Source organism: Protopterus annectens, chromosome 16.part0 (assembly GCF_019279795.1).
Source record: "Protopterus annectens isolate FY-2018-M chromosome 16.part0, PAN1.0, whole genome shotgun sequence".
NCBI classification, from domain to species: Eukaryota; Metazoa; Chordata; order Ceratodontiformes; family Protopteridae; genus Protopterus; species Protopterus annectens.
The window spans coordinates 360,686,102-360,702,942 of NC_056750.1; the positions used below are offsets into that span (position 1 = coordinate 360,686,102).

Genomic DNA, 16,841 nt, shown 5'->3' on the forward strand with positions numbered 1-16,841 from the left:
ATTGTATTAGGTTTAGAAGAGAATAAGTGGAAAGGTCAGCTGTCAAGTAAAGGATAGAAGTTAACATGGTAGAGTTTGTGAAAGAATTTTTTTTTTACTCTGCACTTTATTCCAAGTATGAGTGGAGAAAGTTATTTTAAAACCGATTTAAAAAGTATTTTTAAGAGGAAAGCAAAAAAGGTGGTTGGAAAGGGCAATGGCATAGCCAGGCACATATCCTGCACATGCCAAAATACTTTTTTAATTTAATTAATCTGTGAAATAGGATTTATTATAATTTAAAATTTTAGCTAAAGAATTGACATACTTCATGGCTGCATTAAGTAGAAAGATAAAGCCCTGACTACGACTCAGATTTTCTAGATAAAAGGTCACCTCTGATGTTGCAAGAGCTGAGCACAAGTCGCTAATAATGGTTCACCCATTCGGTGGGGGAGTATTTGACCCACACTGTAGTACCAGCACCTATTGGAAAGGTGACTGGCATGTAGTATATGGGCTGCAGAAAAATGTCCATGTGATAGGCCTTGTGGGGCAGCTGTTCTCCTACAGGGGAAGGTGATGCAGGCTTTCACATCTGGAAATGTATCTGTCAGACACTGGCTAAGGGTTAGAGCTACAGTAAGAAAAAACTCCCAGACAATAGCCTCCTACAACCGGCTTGACTCTCTGCAGGGAACAAATAGACTGAATAAATGCAGGAGTGCTGATAAGTGGCAAGCAATGGAGAATAAAAAGAATCTACACATTTTGTTAAATGACTCTTTTCAAAATGTCATGCTGGTGAACGTTTTTAATCTTGCCATTTTAGAGTGCTTCTATTACAAAAGTATGCCTTCCAGAAAAGTACAGTTGTGTACACTTACCATAAATGTAGATGTTCAAGTGTATTCACTGTTACAGTCCTGACTATTGGTATTTCCTGCCCTGAAAGCCTTTGGATGACCCGACTACGAGAAAAGTCTTTCCGGCTCCCTGGTTGGTGGACTCCCAGACCGATGTCAGTATGCTCGGGTATAAAGGTTTTCCTTCTGCACCAGGGGCAAAGGTACTAAAAAGCTGCTCATTTTTTTCTCAAAGCTTTTGTCCTATCCAGGTAAAAATGTAGCTGCCTGTTAACATCCAATGAATGCAAAATTCTCTCCCCTTTATTTTGATGGTTGGGGAAGAAGGTTGGTAGATGGATGGCCTGATTCACGGCAGTGTCAAGATCACCTAGGGCATGAAGGATGGGTTAGTCCTAATAGAAACCCTATCCTTGTGAAAAATAAGAAAGGATTCAACTGCCATGAGGGCCTGCACTTCAGAAACCCTCCTAGCTTAGATGATGGCTAGTAGTATAGGTGTTTTCCAAGTCAGAAACCTGAGGTCAACAGATGCTGTTGTTTCAAAGGGAGGCAAAGTTAATTTTTCTAAAACAAAGTTCAGGTCGCATGGAGACAGAGGCTTCCTTCTGAGAGGCCTAATCTGTATGACCCCCTGAGAAACTGTCGTATGAGTGGGTGGGAAAAGATAGGAGTGTGTGAATGCATATATGCAAAAATGGTAGAAGCATGGATTTTTAATTGAATTTTAATGGATTTTAATTGGATGGTGCACTGGTGCAGAGGTAGAGTTGTTGCCTCACAGAAAGAGGTTCTCCGGTTTGATTCTCAGCTGAGGTGCCTTCTCTGTGGAGTCTGCATGTCCTACCTGCATTCATGTGGGTTTCCTCTGGGTGCTCTGGTTTCCTTCCATGTTACAAAGACATGCATCTGGCGCATTTCTCCCTGGCGCTCCGCTGAAAACTGGCTTCATTCCAAGTCAGACTTTCCCAGTTAACAACTGTTAAATAAATAAATAAATCAAATGAAGAGTAGAAAAGTCCCTGATTTAGCAGTGAAGTGTGGTACTCTAGGATGCCAGTGATGTGAACTGACTGTGATTCTAGGTGGTGGTCTTTATACCAAATAGAGAATCTTTTCCGTTTGGCTTTGTAAGATTTCCTAGTGCTAGGTCTTCTGTATTCCCTGAGGATGTCTAGCAACTGTTTACTTAGGGTGGCACCTGTTTAGGCTATTGTGGGGTTATCCATGCTGTTAAGCTGAGGGTTAGCAGGTTGGAATGAACAATCCTTCCCTCATTTTGAGTGAGGAGGTCCACCCTTTGAGGCAGAATCCACTGTGCCTGGTTGGAGAGGTGGAGGAGGAGAGGGTGCCAATGCTGTCTGGGCCAGTCTGGGGCTATCAAAATTGCTCTTGGGCCCTCCTCCCTTATCTTGAGCATGACCCAAGGAATTAGGGATATAGGGGTGCATAAATGAATAGTTAGGTCCATGGGAAGGAGAAGGCATCTGTTTTCTAGGCTGACTCTTATTTGAACCTGGTGCAGAATTTTTGCAATTGCATGTTCTGTTTGGATGCAGAGAGATCTACTTGAAGGATCCTCTGGGTCTGGGTTATGGTCTAAAAATCTCCGGGTGCAGGTGCCAATTGTGAGGGTCCATAAGATTCTTGCTGAGGTGGTCTGCTAGAACATTCTGAACTCCTGGAAGGTACTGTGCCATGTGATGCAGTCCCAGTGTGTATGCTGTTTCCCAAATTTGCATTACTAGATGGCACAGGGGGTAGGAATGTGTTCCTCCCTGTCTGTTGATGTACCACATTACTGTGGTGTTGTCTGTCTTTACTAGCAGGATGCCTGGTGTCCATTTTTCTTTGAAGGGTATTAGGCCTTTTGGTGCAACCAAGAGTTATTTCCAATTGATGTGCTTGTTACTGAAGTTCATTTCCCACTTCCCCTGGGTTTGTAGACTGTGGAAGTGAGCCCCCCAGGCTGTCTCCAAGGCCTTAGTTGTAAGGGTCTGTCCTCGAGGACTGAATACAAAGGGGAGCTATTAGCCGTTTGCAATAATGTGTAGAACCCACTTGTCTGAGGTAATCAGGGTCCAGATATGATAGAAAAGAGACAGCCTTCCTCCTAGCTTTGGGGTGGAGTGAAGGTGGGGTGGCTGAGTCACTGTTAGTCTCTTGAAGTGGCTTGGGGTCTAGAACTCCCTTCTCTTGAGGTTTCTGAGGTCCACTGTCTGCCTTTTTTGAAGGAGTTGTCTCTACCTACTTGGTTTTTCCCTTTGAGGTTTCCTCTGGATACTTCTAGGCAGGGAGGGAAAGAAACAGTTGTTTAGCAGGAAATTTTCTACTGAACCTTGGGGGCTGCACATGAAGGAAATCTTTCACAGTTTGCATAGACTTGTGTCCTCCATCTTCTTCAGCACGTATGTTGCTTTTGGGCCAAAAAGAACATTCTTGTCAAGGGGGTATCTAGCAGATTAGATTTAACATGGTCCAGAAGGTCTTGTCCTTGGAGCGAAGCATGTCTTCTAATCACTGACCCAGTAGTGACAGCTCTGGAAGATGCTTCCATGGCATCATATCCACAGTATAGAAAATTCATAGCAACCTGTGCACTAGGATGACAGAGTTTTAACAGTTCCTTGGAAAGGTTTTTGCCCTCCAGGGCAGACCCTTTTTGTTTACATTGGTCAAGTACAGCCTGCTGGTACTTACTCATATGAAACTGGCAGTTGAGAGCCCTCAGAGTGAGTGTGGCAGAGGTATATACCTTCTTGCTGAATCTGTCAAGGGCCCTGCTCTCTATCTGTAGGAAGAGGATTTCTGGAAGAACTGTCTCTAGCTAGCTTAGGTCCTGGTGTGATCAACTTCAGAGTCAGCAGAAAGGTTTTTGTAGAGAAATTTATGGGATTCTTGAACATGGTAAAACCTGTCTGGTTTTTCAAGGGACAGGGGGTAGAGAGTCAGGCTTAAGAGAAGATTTCTGGAAGACATCATCCACCACTTAAAGAACTGGAACGATAGCCAAAGCCTTATGTTCCGGTAAGTCCAAGAACTCCCTAACCCACTTCTTAGCCTGTGGGTAATCCTAAGTCTCACATTGGAAATGCTGCCTCATGGCATGGATGGTCTACCCAAAGGTGAAATCCTCTGGTGAGGAGGCAGAAGGGAGGATCTCTTCAGAGTCAGAGTCCTCTTAGAAAGTGTATGAATGACCCTCTTCAGATCTAGAGTCTTTTGAGTCTGAGTCCTCCCCAAACATGGGGGATACTCATAAATTTCTGAAGGTTCATCCCTTTTCCTTTTTCCAGTGGCAACAGTTTGTCTAGACCTGACAAGAGAAAGAAGATACTCTGCCAGTCTGACAAGGCCCTGCTGAGAACCCTTTGGAGTTGAGCCACAAGACCTAGGTAGAGAAGGCCTCTTAGGAGTAACTAAGGTCTTAGGCCTAAGGGTGTCCAGTGCCTTCATGTCCGTCTCTCAAAGATGCTGAAAATACACTGGAGCTGTAGTGAGCTGAGGCCTTAGTGCTAAGTCTCCGGGCTGAGCACACTGTTTGGAAACCAAGGTCTGCTGAGTGGTCCTGAGCCCAACCAATGAGCCGTTGTCGAAGGCTTGCTTAGAAGTGGATAGGATAGATGGTGTGTTGGACTCCAAAAGGGTCTCAACAGAGGCCTGAGTCATCAGCTCTGGAAGCAAAGGGGGCTGTGTTGATGCCTCACCTTGTTCAAGAATTACAAGCCTGCAAGGAGAGTAGGGCAGAGATGCATTGTCATCCAAAGGCCAAAGCTTTTGTTTTTTTATCTTTTTGCACTTAGGCTGATCAAATCTGGTATGACTGATGGAAGCCATAAATGATGGTTGAACAGACTGTTGGCTAAGAAAATTTGGAAGAAATTCTGCCCTACACCTGATAGTTCTAGTATTAAAACGTGCACAAAAGCGACAGTTAGCAACATCGTGATCAGGGCCTAGGCAAGTAACACAAAGGGAGTAAAAGTCTTTGTGTGAGATCTGCTTACCACAATGGAGACAATTATTGACTATCTGACATGAGCAAGGAAAGAAAAAGTTCCCCAAAAGGGTACTGATCTGTTTGACAATGCTTCTCTCTGGTATGGACCGACCAACATACCTGAATGCTGCTTCAGTGTTTCAGGTCTTCCATGGCAAGAAAAGACTGGTGATCTGACACAGGCTGGCTACCTTTACACCTGAGTGTACCAACACTGGTCTAGAGTCCACCAGCCTGGGAGCTGGAAAGATTTTTCTCTGGTAGTTGGGCTGACCGAAGGCTTTCAGGGTAGGAAATCCCAAAATTCAGGATTGCAACAATGAAATGCAAAGATCATCATGAATTATCTGAGCATACATTTGGAAGGAACAGGTACATTCTGAAAGTTGGGGTACAAGTCCAAAAATCCTGGATATTCCCTTGGTCAGTATGATGATAATTTAGAGTCAAGGAGGGAGTTACTGAGTTGAACAAATGATTTTAAAAGTGGGTAGAGTTATCCAGTGATATACAGGGATAAAACCCTAAGATTCAACTGACTTGGATTCAATCAGCAGCTCAGACTACAGGTGGAATGACGGGAAGGAAGGGAGGGGCATTACCATCCCAAGAGGGGGTGTTCCTGGAGGCAATATCTGTGTTGATCTCTGATGGAGGCTGAAGATGGCACATGGTAGGTATACCTAGAAGATGGGGAAAGGGTGAGACATGGCTGAGCTGCCACAGAGGCAGGGCAATACACCGCATACCTTCACTGCAAGCCTGTCTCTCAGGCATACCATTAAGTCCAGAGGGGGGTAGGTCATACAGTAAATTTCACCAGATGGACGCAAAGATGTACTGAGCTCCTGGAACACCTGCAGGTGCAAGGAGACAGCTGGGAGTCTTGGCATGGATGGGGACACTGGGGCTCCGGGTCAATACCAACGAAGGAAAGGAGGACACACACAAAAAAAGAAAGAGTAGAGTTATGTGATAACTTCCAAAGGAGATCTAGTGCAACAGTAGATAAACTGAACATTGTAAAAAAACACTGCTACAAAACAAAGCAAAAAAAATACTTGAAATAATGAATGCATTGTTGTATACAATTAGTAAGAAAACAACTTAAAATAGCTTGCAGTCTAAAATTAGGACTTAAGGAAAATAACAGGGGCAAGCTGTCCATCTACACTAATAGTAATCTAAGCTTGGGAATTGACTTCTGTGAACCAGAGGATCAGGGGGACAGACAGAGCAATTTTTTTCTGCACCATCAGGAAGGAACGAGCAGAACTCACCATACAGGAAGGCTATTGGCAGAGGCAAGAGGGCTCAACTGTTATCTGCAGTATACCATGACAATAAGTTGGCAGGTTTAAAAAAAAAATCACATACTGTAGCATGTGCATCATTGTGATATCACAGCATAACAAACAGAAAAAGGAGTGCACACAATTGGCATATATCCTCAATTAGAATTTACTAGCAACAAAGGCAGTGGGATAGAACTGTAGGGCTGAGAGACATCAGGAGCAGAAATAATAGGATCCATGGAAGGTCAGAAAACCAGGCAAAACGGTGCATGGGGCATGGGATCTGTTTTAAAAAATACATTATATATTATTTTTAAAGAAACACAAAGTAAATGCAATTTAAAATATAAGAGTATAACTGTAGGGATGTATGAGAGAGGATAGTATACCTCTGCAATTAAAAGTATTCAGCATTTACTATTTGAATGCTCATATATTACAGAATGTGAGGGAAGTTTCTTATGAAAAAACGTTTTATGGAATATGAAGAAAGAGAAAGGATGACAGGAAAAATAAAAGGACAGTAATATATATTATAGGTTAGTAATAGAAGAACAGTAACAGTATATATTACTATTTGTAATAAGAAATCTTTATATATTTTACATAAAAACTGAGAAACTAGAAAGATGTAGTGTCAAGCAAAATGTATTTTGCTGTTATAAATATTAATCATATGGAGGAATTTACATGACCTAATACAATACTTGCACGGACACTCTGAAAATGAGGCCCACATTACCTTTTTACAGGGAAGTTCATATGAAAGAACATAACTATATCTTTGTTGTAGTGCATGCATTGTGGGGATTATGCCCCATTATACAATGACCCCCCCCATTAAATATTCAAAAACGTGCACGCTGATTGGCCAGCGTGCAAATTGTAAATCAGAGTTATAGTAATGGAAAAAGGTCCTGTCGCCCAGACTTTTTCCATTACTATAACTTTTTTTACAGCAACGGAGAATGCAAGATCTCTATTGCTTCACACTGTCTCGCTATGTTAAACGAGTTTAACATAGCGAGACAGCTTTAAAAAAGCAACGGAGATTCTCCGTTGCTTTTTTTAAAGCTGTCTCGTTATGTTAAACTCATTTAACATAGCGAAACAGTTTTTAAAAAGCAACGGAGATTTTGCTTTCTCTGTTGTTTTTTTCTAAACTGTCTCGCTATGTTAAATGGGTTTAACATAGCCAGACAGCTTTAAAAAAGCAACGGATATTCTCCATTGCTTTTTTAAAGCTGTCTCGCTATGTTAAACTCATTTAACATAGCGAAACAGTTTTTAAAAAGCAACGGAGATCTTGCTTTCTCCGTTGCTTTTGCCCACAGCTCTGATGTACTGCATAGGCATGCGCAGTACATCAGAACTGTCGCAGAATAATAGACAGCTGCGGAAGGGCAGAAAGGAGGCATTATACAATGCCATTATTTAAGAAAAGTAATTAATTTTTTCTTAAATGTCATTGTATAATAGCAATAACCCACTTATGGGTGTGGGTAATGCTGGATTTACCCACGGTTGGCTTTGTTTGGCTACTCGGGCTACGCCCTCGTGATCAAACCACACCAACTGTGGGTAAATCCAGCATTACCCACACCCAGGCGTGGGTTATTGCTATAATATTCAGAAAAAAGGCAAATTAGTTAAGTGCTGTTACAGTGTGAGACATGACTTTAACAAATATTAAGCAAATGTTAACTTGCTAAGGTCAGGTCTCACACTAAGCACTCAAGTATGCCAGTACTGATCAGTAAAAACAGCAGCAGAATTAAAAACAAAACAAAAAAAAACAGATTTGTTTATGCCTGATGCCCATACTGATAATGTGTCCCTGACTTCCTCTTATAAAAATAGAGCGTAGTTAGAATAACAGGATGTGTGTTCGACTACATTTTCTGAAAGGATACAAAGTTTGAAACTGAAATGAATGTCATTATTAAGTGGCTTCAATCCAAGGTGATTTGTCCAAAAAACACAAATATTTTGTGAGGTACAGACCAGAGGCAAAAATCTAGACATTAAGAGGCAGAGTAAGTTGACTGTAAACATAACGGACTGTGTCACACTGTCTTTCTGACAATGCTCTATTGCTCTGAAAACCAGTAAAAGACTTGGCATTTTTTTTTCTGTAACTAGTAGTACATGAAGCAGATAAAGCTTCATGCACTACAAACAATTACGATCAGGTGCCTGATCATAACCCTTAACTGTGTGCTCTCGACATAGATGCCAAAATTATAATAAGCATGTTATGAATAATGACCCAGTCATAATCCAATGTGTTTAAGTGAAGTTTATGCTGCCACACAGAAGGCAGTTAACATGGAACTGGATTAGAAACTAGACAGCAGATTTAAAAGTTAACTTGCATCACATTGCCATACAAACAGCAACCAGAAGTGTAGTCCACCGTAAAACCAAAAGCTTTAAAAATTATTAGACAGTGAAATGCTTCCACACTTTTTTTCTTTAAACTTGTAATAGACTGGGGCAGGTAGGACTGCATAAGTATTAAAAATTATTATGACTGGGTCTCCAATCATAACAAAATTGTTATCAGTTTTTAAAATGGAGTCAAGCAGCTCACCTCTTGTGATCTGCTCTTGAGGTACATTTCTTCAATATACTACCTGAATACCTGTCAACATGACTATGACCAGAGATGCAAGCCTACTCTTCTGTGTTAGTTGCCTGCTTGTTAATACTGTAGGAGATATTCATTTTTGTGTGTCAGAGTACAAGCATTGCTTATTTTACAATTTGCTTGCATGTGTTAAATTTTGCTTATTTTAAGTAAAACAAAATGTGTTCTTTTCTATGCATGCCATGGGATTATGTACATTGGAGTTAATTATGGCACTTTGAATTTAGCAACACTTTGGGATTATATTAACATTAACTCTACTTCATGTTAGTCTCTATAACCACAACTCAAAGCAAGCACCATTATGCCTTATGTACCTCACCGGTGAAAAATGCATATTCATTTAAAGTACAATCATCCTACATATTAAATCACAAAAATAAACACTGTTTTTACTAAAATATACCATTCCATGCAAAAATATGTGGGGAAACGACTTACCATGGGTTGTCGAACTTCATCTTTAATGATAACTTCGTAGATGACATCACCTTCATCTTCATAAGGAATGTCATAAGTGTCATCTTCACCAATATCATGCTCACTAAAGAAATAAATGATTTCTAAGTTAGCTTTCAAATTTAATTACTCACAGCCAGGCAAATCAGCATAGAAACATGTAAGAGAGAAAAAACTCATAATGGACTCAAAACAAATGCAGCCAAACCATGGTAAGCAATTACTTTTTTTACCTTCTTTTTTCAAGGGGTGGGGGCTTGGTCCCCATGCTGCAGCTTGATCATCAGCTGCTAGAGGTCCTCATCAGCCACTGCTCCTGGTACCACCTCCCTCTCTAAGTAGAGCTGCTAACCATCAGGATGGCATGGCATGGCGGGAGGGATTGAGATATATGATGGCTGAAGCTGGAAAGGAATAAGGCCAGCTACACTATTATACATGCTACTCGCATTAGGGCTTTTGATGTACAAATTAACGAACCCCTAGTGAGCTGCTCCAAGTAGCTTTTGGCTAAAGGCAATGGTAAATCACAAATACTGACTTAAAAAACTGCAAGAGCTGATTGCAGGATGTTTGAACTTAATGGGGTGGGTAGCTAAGGAGAAAAATTCATAAATACTAAATTTGCTGGGCATAGCAGTACACACCATCATTCCTCATGGACAGCATAAGCTGCACTCAAACAGAACATTACATTGAAAACACAGTGGAACCAGAGCTACAGCTCTTGTGCATGTACACCTAATTCCAAAAGGCTAGTCTAAGTACTTTATAGGAAGACCTGACCACTGGCTGTGCTCTAAGCCTGAAATCAATGCAAATTCACGATGCTAGAGGCAATGGTGCACCCAGCAAGAAACAGCTGTGAAAGCTTAGCTTTTCAAAGTAAATAAACTATTCATGAGAGCTTCATTTGGAGTTAGGTTCTGAATACCATTTTAGTGGTAAGTGGCATTTGACCAGTATGGCACAGGTTAAAGTCAAGTTGATAGGTATAGGTTCTAAATCCAGAGCTGAATAAAAAAATGAACATATGGTTTAAAATAATTAGCAGAGACAAAGTTAAACTTCATTACAAAATTAAAAAAATTGCACCACTTGTTTTCCATTATATGGCCTCATACCAAAATAATGAAGCTAACAGCCGGAAAATTCATTAGAGTGCACGGCTGAGATTGAAATTTGCTAACAAACACTGGCAATTATGAATAAAAAAAAAAGCAAAGAGAAATGCACACATACCTACACATAAAAAAATGAAAGAAAACACCCTTCCCTTGTTCTAACAAATTAACTCCAGCTGTACAACTATGGGGAAAGTGCAAACATCCTTAAAGTGATAAGCTCATCCTGCGGTGAAATATTGTTTTTTGGTATTTACACAAAGGACCATAATCTGCAAACTTCTAACCAAAGACACTTTTCATCTGCACTCCAGTTTCACATCCAACACAGAATGATGCTGGAAAACTATGAAAACTGAAAAAGTTTATCCTCATTTCAAATGCTATTCTGAATTACCACTGATCTTGTGGCATACAAAACTAAAGCCCTGACTACGGCCCAAATAACCCAAGTTCAGTTAGCAGCTTTGGTGCTTGAAGAGCTAGGCAGAGGACAGTAATAGTGAGTGGTAAATGCTGGCACCGCTACTCAGGCAGGTGGGACTGTTGGTCTCTTGGCTCTTTCACTGAATTCAAGTGGAGCCTGCAGATGGAAAAGCTGTAACCAGAAATGTGGACTTTGTTTATCCAAGCTGTATTAGCAGCCGTTATTAGCTTGAGGGAGGTAGCACTCACTACAGGTAAAAGGGCCTACTAGACCATCACAGTGATGCAGGTGGCCATGCCAGCCACCAAGGGGAAGGGTTACAGCCTAGCAGTCTAATATAACAACCCACAAAGGCCGTCAGAAAGGCCTCCATGACTGGTTGTCTTTTTTTTTTTATTTTGTTTTGTTTTGGCAAGTAGTCTCACCTTATCATCCTCATGGCTTCTCCAGTTGTGTCACCTAGTGTGAACTTTAGAAGATAAAACTAGAAGAATCATCAGGATGATTAGGTGACCAGAGAACGTATTTATTAGGGAGACAAGAGCTCTGGGCAGCACTGTCAGTCTGGGTGAGAATATATTAAATTAAGATTAACAGGGTCATGTATGTCACAACTTGTTCAGTCTTTCTGCTTGTTAATGCAGTTGCCCCAGGCTGTATTTGAATCATGCCCAATCAACAAATTAAGCTAGCCACAGCAACTAGGTAGACATTAACATACAACAATGAAACTAGAATCCAAACTACTCCCTGCACACCAGTGTACACTGAACACTGCAAAAGTCAGCAAGAGCTCTAAGAGTTTGTTGCAAATTAACCTTGTAAAGTTAAACTTCGGAGCAATTTGAATTTCATAGAAAATACAGTAAAATTGAATCTGTACCTTAGATGGTACTGCAAAGAAAGGCCAAGAAAACAGAATGGTGTTGATTATGGCCTCAGGTTATACTTGGACAGTACAATGCAAAGTTTACAGGGTATGCTATCCAGATTATTACACAATATACAAGTCATACAGGCCAGAAGGATGACATTATGTTTAATTAAAGTGTGAATATGATGCTTCGTTGTTTAGACAGCAAAGCTGCAAGATAATTTATTGCTGACCACATGGACAGAATTGTAATGCACAGTTTAAAATGTAATTGGATCTTTTAACGTGCAACATACATTGCTAAGTTACTTAAAGGATAAAACCATGCTAGGTAATTTAAAATACAGCTGCTACTGAACACTTTTTGCTGCAGAGTACTGAATCCACATTATACTTGAGCTGAACCAAGATAAAGTAACACACAGTCATGCATAAGGCATGGCATACCTCTCAACTGTCCAGATTTTTGCAGAATGTCCAGATTTTTACCTCATAATTTTGAAATGTTCCTCACATTAATGTGTTTTTTGGCAAATCACTGAAGATTGAAGTCAATAAACAAGGATGTACATTTCAGTTTTAGATTTCATATTCTTCAGAAAATGCATGCAAACAAAAATCCTGTTATTCTAACAACTTTTCTAAGCTCAAAAGGGCAGTATTTAAAATACGTTCCTATTTTTGGGCCTTTGTCTCCATTATTTTAGGCTTTGTCCAGATTTCTTGCACTAAGAGGTTGAGAGGTATGATGCCTGGTCTAGTGGTTATATGGGAACATTTGCTAATCAGCTATGCACACTTATAAGAATGTGTCTTCATAAGAATATTTTCTGTAAATTAAGCAAGCTTTTCATCCATTTTGGACATTTTGTGCATCAGCCACTTTTGTACTTCCTTGTTTCATGAGCAAAACCACAAACGTTTCTTCTTTCTGGAAGTTCTATTAATTAACAAAGGCATAGCACCCCTTATTTTGCCTTGTCCTTCATAACATTTTCAATTTTCTGGTTAATCACTGAGAATTAAAGTTAGTGAATAGTGCCAGACATTATAGTTAGAGTTTTGTACTTCATATTGTTCAGAAAATACACTTGAGCTATTAACTTTTTAAATGACTTTGAGAAATATTCAAAAATTGCTCCTGGCTGCCTTTGTCCTTCCCCTCTCCCTCCATTAATTTTGTCTTTCTCTAGAATTCTGAAGCAATTGAGAGGCATGGCTTAAAGCCTGGCTGCATCTGTATAAAATAAGTTGGAATAGTTTACATTAGGGTCTACTGCTTGTGTACAGAACAAACTTGAATATGATTGTCATTTTGCCTCATGTTCTTAGGTGCCTTATAAAATTTTTGTTTTTCTGGAAAGTCATTGAAGATTGCAGCCACTGGCCGTTGATGAAAGCAACTAATCCTTTTGTTAATTGCTCATTTAAAGTGTGTCTTTATAGGACTAGTGTGCAGATATATGAAATGTGCTGGAATATTTATTCAAATGTGACTGTACAATCAGAATTGAAACTGCATCTGATTTTACAGAACGTCTCTGACTTTGACTTATATTTTTGGTCTGTTCCACATAAAATATTTAGCTTCTGACAAATCATTGAGCACTGTAGTCAATAAATAAGTGGATTGCGAGTGCTGGCTGTGGATGAAAGCAACATACCCTCTTTCATCTGCACATTTTTTAAAGTCTGGTTTTACAAGAGTAGTATGCTTTAGTATAAAACACAGTGGAATATTTACCCTTTGGTGACTATGTGAAACAAAGTTAAAACTGTCCCTGTTTTCACTGAATGTCCCTGAGTGCCTCATATTCTTGATGTGCGCCACACAAAATCTGTGATTTTCTAGGAAATTACTGAGGACTGCAGTCACTATGATAGCAAATATTTGAATTTTTAAACTTCATATCCTTCAGAAAGTGCATCAATAGAAAATTATTTTTCCTGGCAACCTTCTAAGTATACAAGAGCAAGATTTAAAATTTATCCTTGACTCTTGTTCTAAGAGGTTTTGAGTTATTATTTATCACAGTTAGATGAGGCAAAAAATGCAGAGCGGTTGTAACTGCTGTATGGAGGTGGGGCTGTTTGTGGATGAAAGTTCTCTGGTCATTTATTCAGTTAATCATCTGGCTTTACTGGACTAATTTGCATGCATGTGAAATAAGTTGGGAGTATTCCGGCTACTGTTTATGAAGCAAAACTGAAATTACATAGCTCTTAAATGTGCCTGATTTCACAGAATGTCCCGATGTTGCCCATAATTTACCTTGTGGTTTCTGGCAAATCACTGAGGGTTATATGCACTAAACAATAACAGACGAGCATTTCAGACTTCATATCTTAAAAATACAAGTTGATGCAAAAACTGTTAATTCTAGTGATACTACAGGAGTATATAACATAAATCTGTCTTTGATTCTGATCCTTTGCTCCTCATTTTGCATTGTGTGTCCTTGATTCTTATGTTGAGGTATTTTTTATCACGATCAGAAGAACTGTACAAAACAGAATGGCTAAGCCTGCTATCTAGAGGTGAGGGTCTGTCTGTAAATGAAGGTAACTCAGTTTAAATAGCCTGGATTAGCAAGAATATTGTACATTCATATGCAATAAGATGGGAGTCATGGGCTATTAGGTATCTATGTGACACAAGCATTAAATACTTTGTTGTGCCCAAAATTATTTACTTATTTTTACCACAAACAGGCATATGAGACATACACAATCATCAAATGTAGTTATACTTGCTGCGTATGGGAGCCTTCTCCAAATTAGAATGTTTAACTTGACCATGTCAGAAAGTCAGTCAGCCATTAATACAGATTTGCAGGACTAATTCGCATTTGAGAAAAGCAATTTGGAATAGCTCACTGTGGCCATTTTTTGTACACAGTAAAGTGACTGTAACTGCTGTATGGACATTGGTGGATAATAACATCAGTCTGAAAAATCTGAAATCAGAAATGTGAATCCAAAAGAACATGATCACTTATGTGAAGTTCAAAAACTGCGTGCGCTAGCATGGTTTGATCATCACAGAGGGCCAAAGGTGCACTTTAATAAGCAAATGTCCCAGTCGGATACTGTTGCTACTCAGTCAAAGAACTGAGTGATATCAGTTTCACATTGCAGATCCAAACTGTATCATGCAGCCTCCTAATTATTTTCCAGACACCAACATAGTTTCTTTCAATAGCAGTTCAATGCGTTTGCTTTTAACTGAGGTTAACTGTCATACTTGTGTGAAAAAATAATTATCCTCTGGAAGTTAGTGGCACCTGAACTGCTTCCAATAATATGGAAAAAAGTTACTTGTTTGTTTTGACTTTGATGTACCCAGTAAATTCAGGTATGTGAATCTCTGCCAAAGATCACGGTTTAGCCCTCTGAATATTCTACTATGGGGAAAAGGATGCAGACTGTAACAGCAGACATTTAACTGCTGGAATACTGTTATGTATGCCCCCACACCAGTAAACAACCCACCTAAACTGATTTGTTTTAAATATTATAGAAAAGGAAGCATACTCGGGTACTGCACAGTTAACAGCAGCAGCCCTATACCTAAAATGTCAACAGAAATCAATAATTAGTCAAAGGAGCTGTGCCTGAAAGCATGACCATGGAAGAGATACTGCTGAGCATAACTACTGAAACTACAGAAACTGTGATCTGCCACTATTCTGTTACCAGGTTTCTTAAATTAGTAGTGTGATAAAGGGGAAATAATTGCAAAAGCTGTTAAACTCAGTGAACATGATCACACATACAGACTACCATATGTCTGCAAACACAAAATAAGTTGCAAACAGAAATCTGAAGTAATGTGCGTGATGTAGATAAAACAGAGTGTTCTAAATAGAAATACAAACTATGGAAAAATGTTACATCCAGTAGCTATAGAGCCCACCTTAACCCCAATTTATGGGGCGATGGTAGATGTGGGAAGAGGGGCATGAAGTACATTTTAATATTTTAACAAATGCATATAAACCCATTAAAGAAAAGGATTTAGCAGCAAACAACTCAAAAGGAGTTAAGATTTGGCCAAGTTGGAATGGCTAGATAAACCTAATACTGAATTTTACCAAAAGAATTCAGTATTTAAGGTATCGAATGAGGTAAGCATAATGATTGATAAGGAAGGGTCTACAGTTAAGAATAAACTAAAAGAAGCAGGTGTAGAAGCAAAGGAAAAAAAGAGATGAATTTCATGTTGAAGAAAAAGGGTAAAGAAAACCTAAACAGAGTCTCAGGTTTCTTCCTGCTACCACCCCCAAAGCAAACAGCCAGTTTGAAACATTGGTGGGATTCTAACGTTACAGTAAGGTAACCACCAAAGTAAATAAAGGGGTAACTACCAGTACTCTCTGGCAGAAGATAATCATTTTTATGAATTAGCATTTATTCAGAATAATATAGATTAAGGAGAACAATTTCTACTTGTACTTACAGGAGAAGAGGTTATGGCCTTCACTTCCCAAAAGAATACAAATGAAAATAATGCTAAACCATGATGACTTCCAGGTAAGCCAATCCAATTTTGTGAATGTTCAGTGACAGGACAATACAGTAAGCAGAGCTAAAGATACTACAGCAAGAGTCAAGGGGGGTAACAAATGAATAGAACATCTTCTCTTCATACCATTATTTTGAATTAAGAAGTTACATGACCAACGGGGTGACCAAAGCCAAAGGACAAATACTGAGCAAATTAATTCATCACACAACTCTTCAGAAAACTTGTGATGAAATTAGCACACAGAAACATTTTGGACAGTGACCATTTAGAAAAGCTAGGATTTTAAACTAGATACTACTAGAATGACATTATCACTTGCAAGGAGAAAAGGTAGGGGAAGACTTTTTTTTGTGAATAAGATGTTTGTAAAATGAATTGAATTGTGCTTAAAACCAGTGAAAAAATGTGAACTACAAGAAGAAAGCTTTCTGAATTTTGTGTGTTGATAAGGAAAATTTTTGTGCTCAGTTATGTATTTATTTATTTATTTTTTTTTTTTGCACAAATTATATTAAAGTGGATACTAAGTTACAGTCCACTGAAAAATGTTACAATAATTGCACTTATTGTCATATATACTCCATATAAATGAAATGAGAATGTGCTTTCTGGGATGCATTATATTTCACAATATAAAGT

The 16,841-nt window shown here is 39.2% G+C and overlaps 1 protein-coding gene across 1 annotated transcript in view; it reads right to left on the bottom strand.

Annotated features, from left to right (window-relative positions):
* Positions 1 to 16,841, bottom strand: part of VAV2 (vav guanine nucleotide exchange factor 2) — a 3,316,635-nt gene that overhangs the window by 1,410,489 nt on the left and 1,889,305 nt on the right. Inside the window, exon 5 of the mRNA XM_044058536.1 lies at positions 9,232 to 9,334. Coding sequence (XP_043914471.1) covers positions 9,232 to 9,334 — 103 coding nt within the window. The remainder of the gene's footprint in view (positions 1 to 9,231; positions 9,335 to 16,841) is intronic.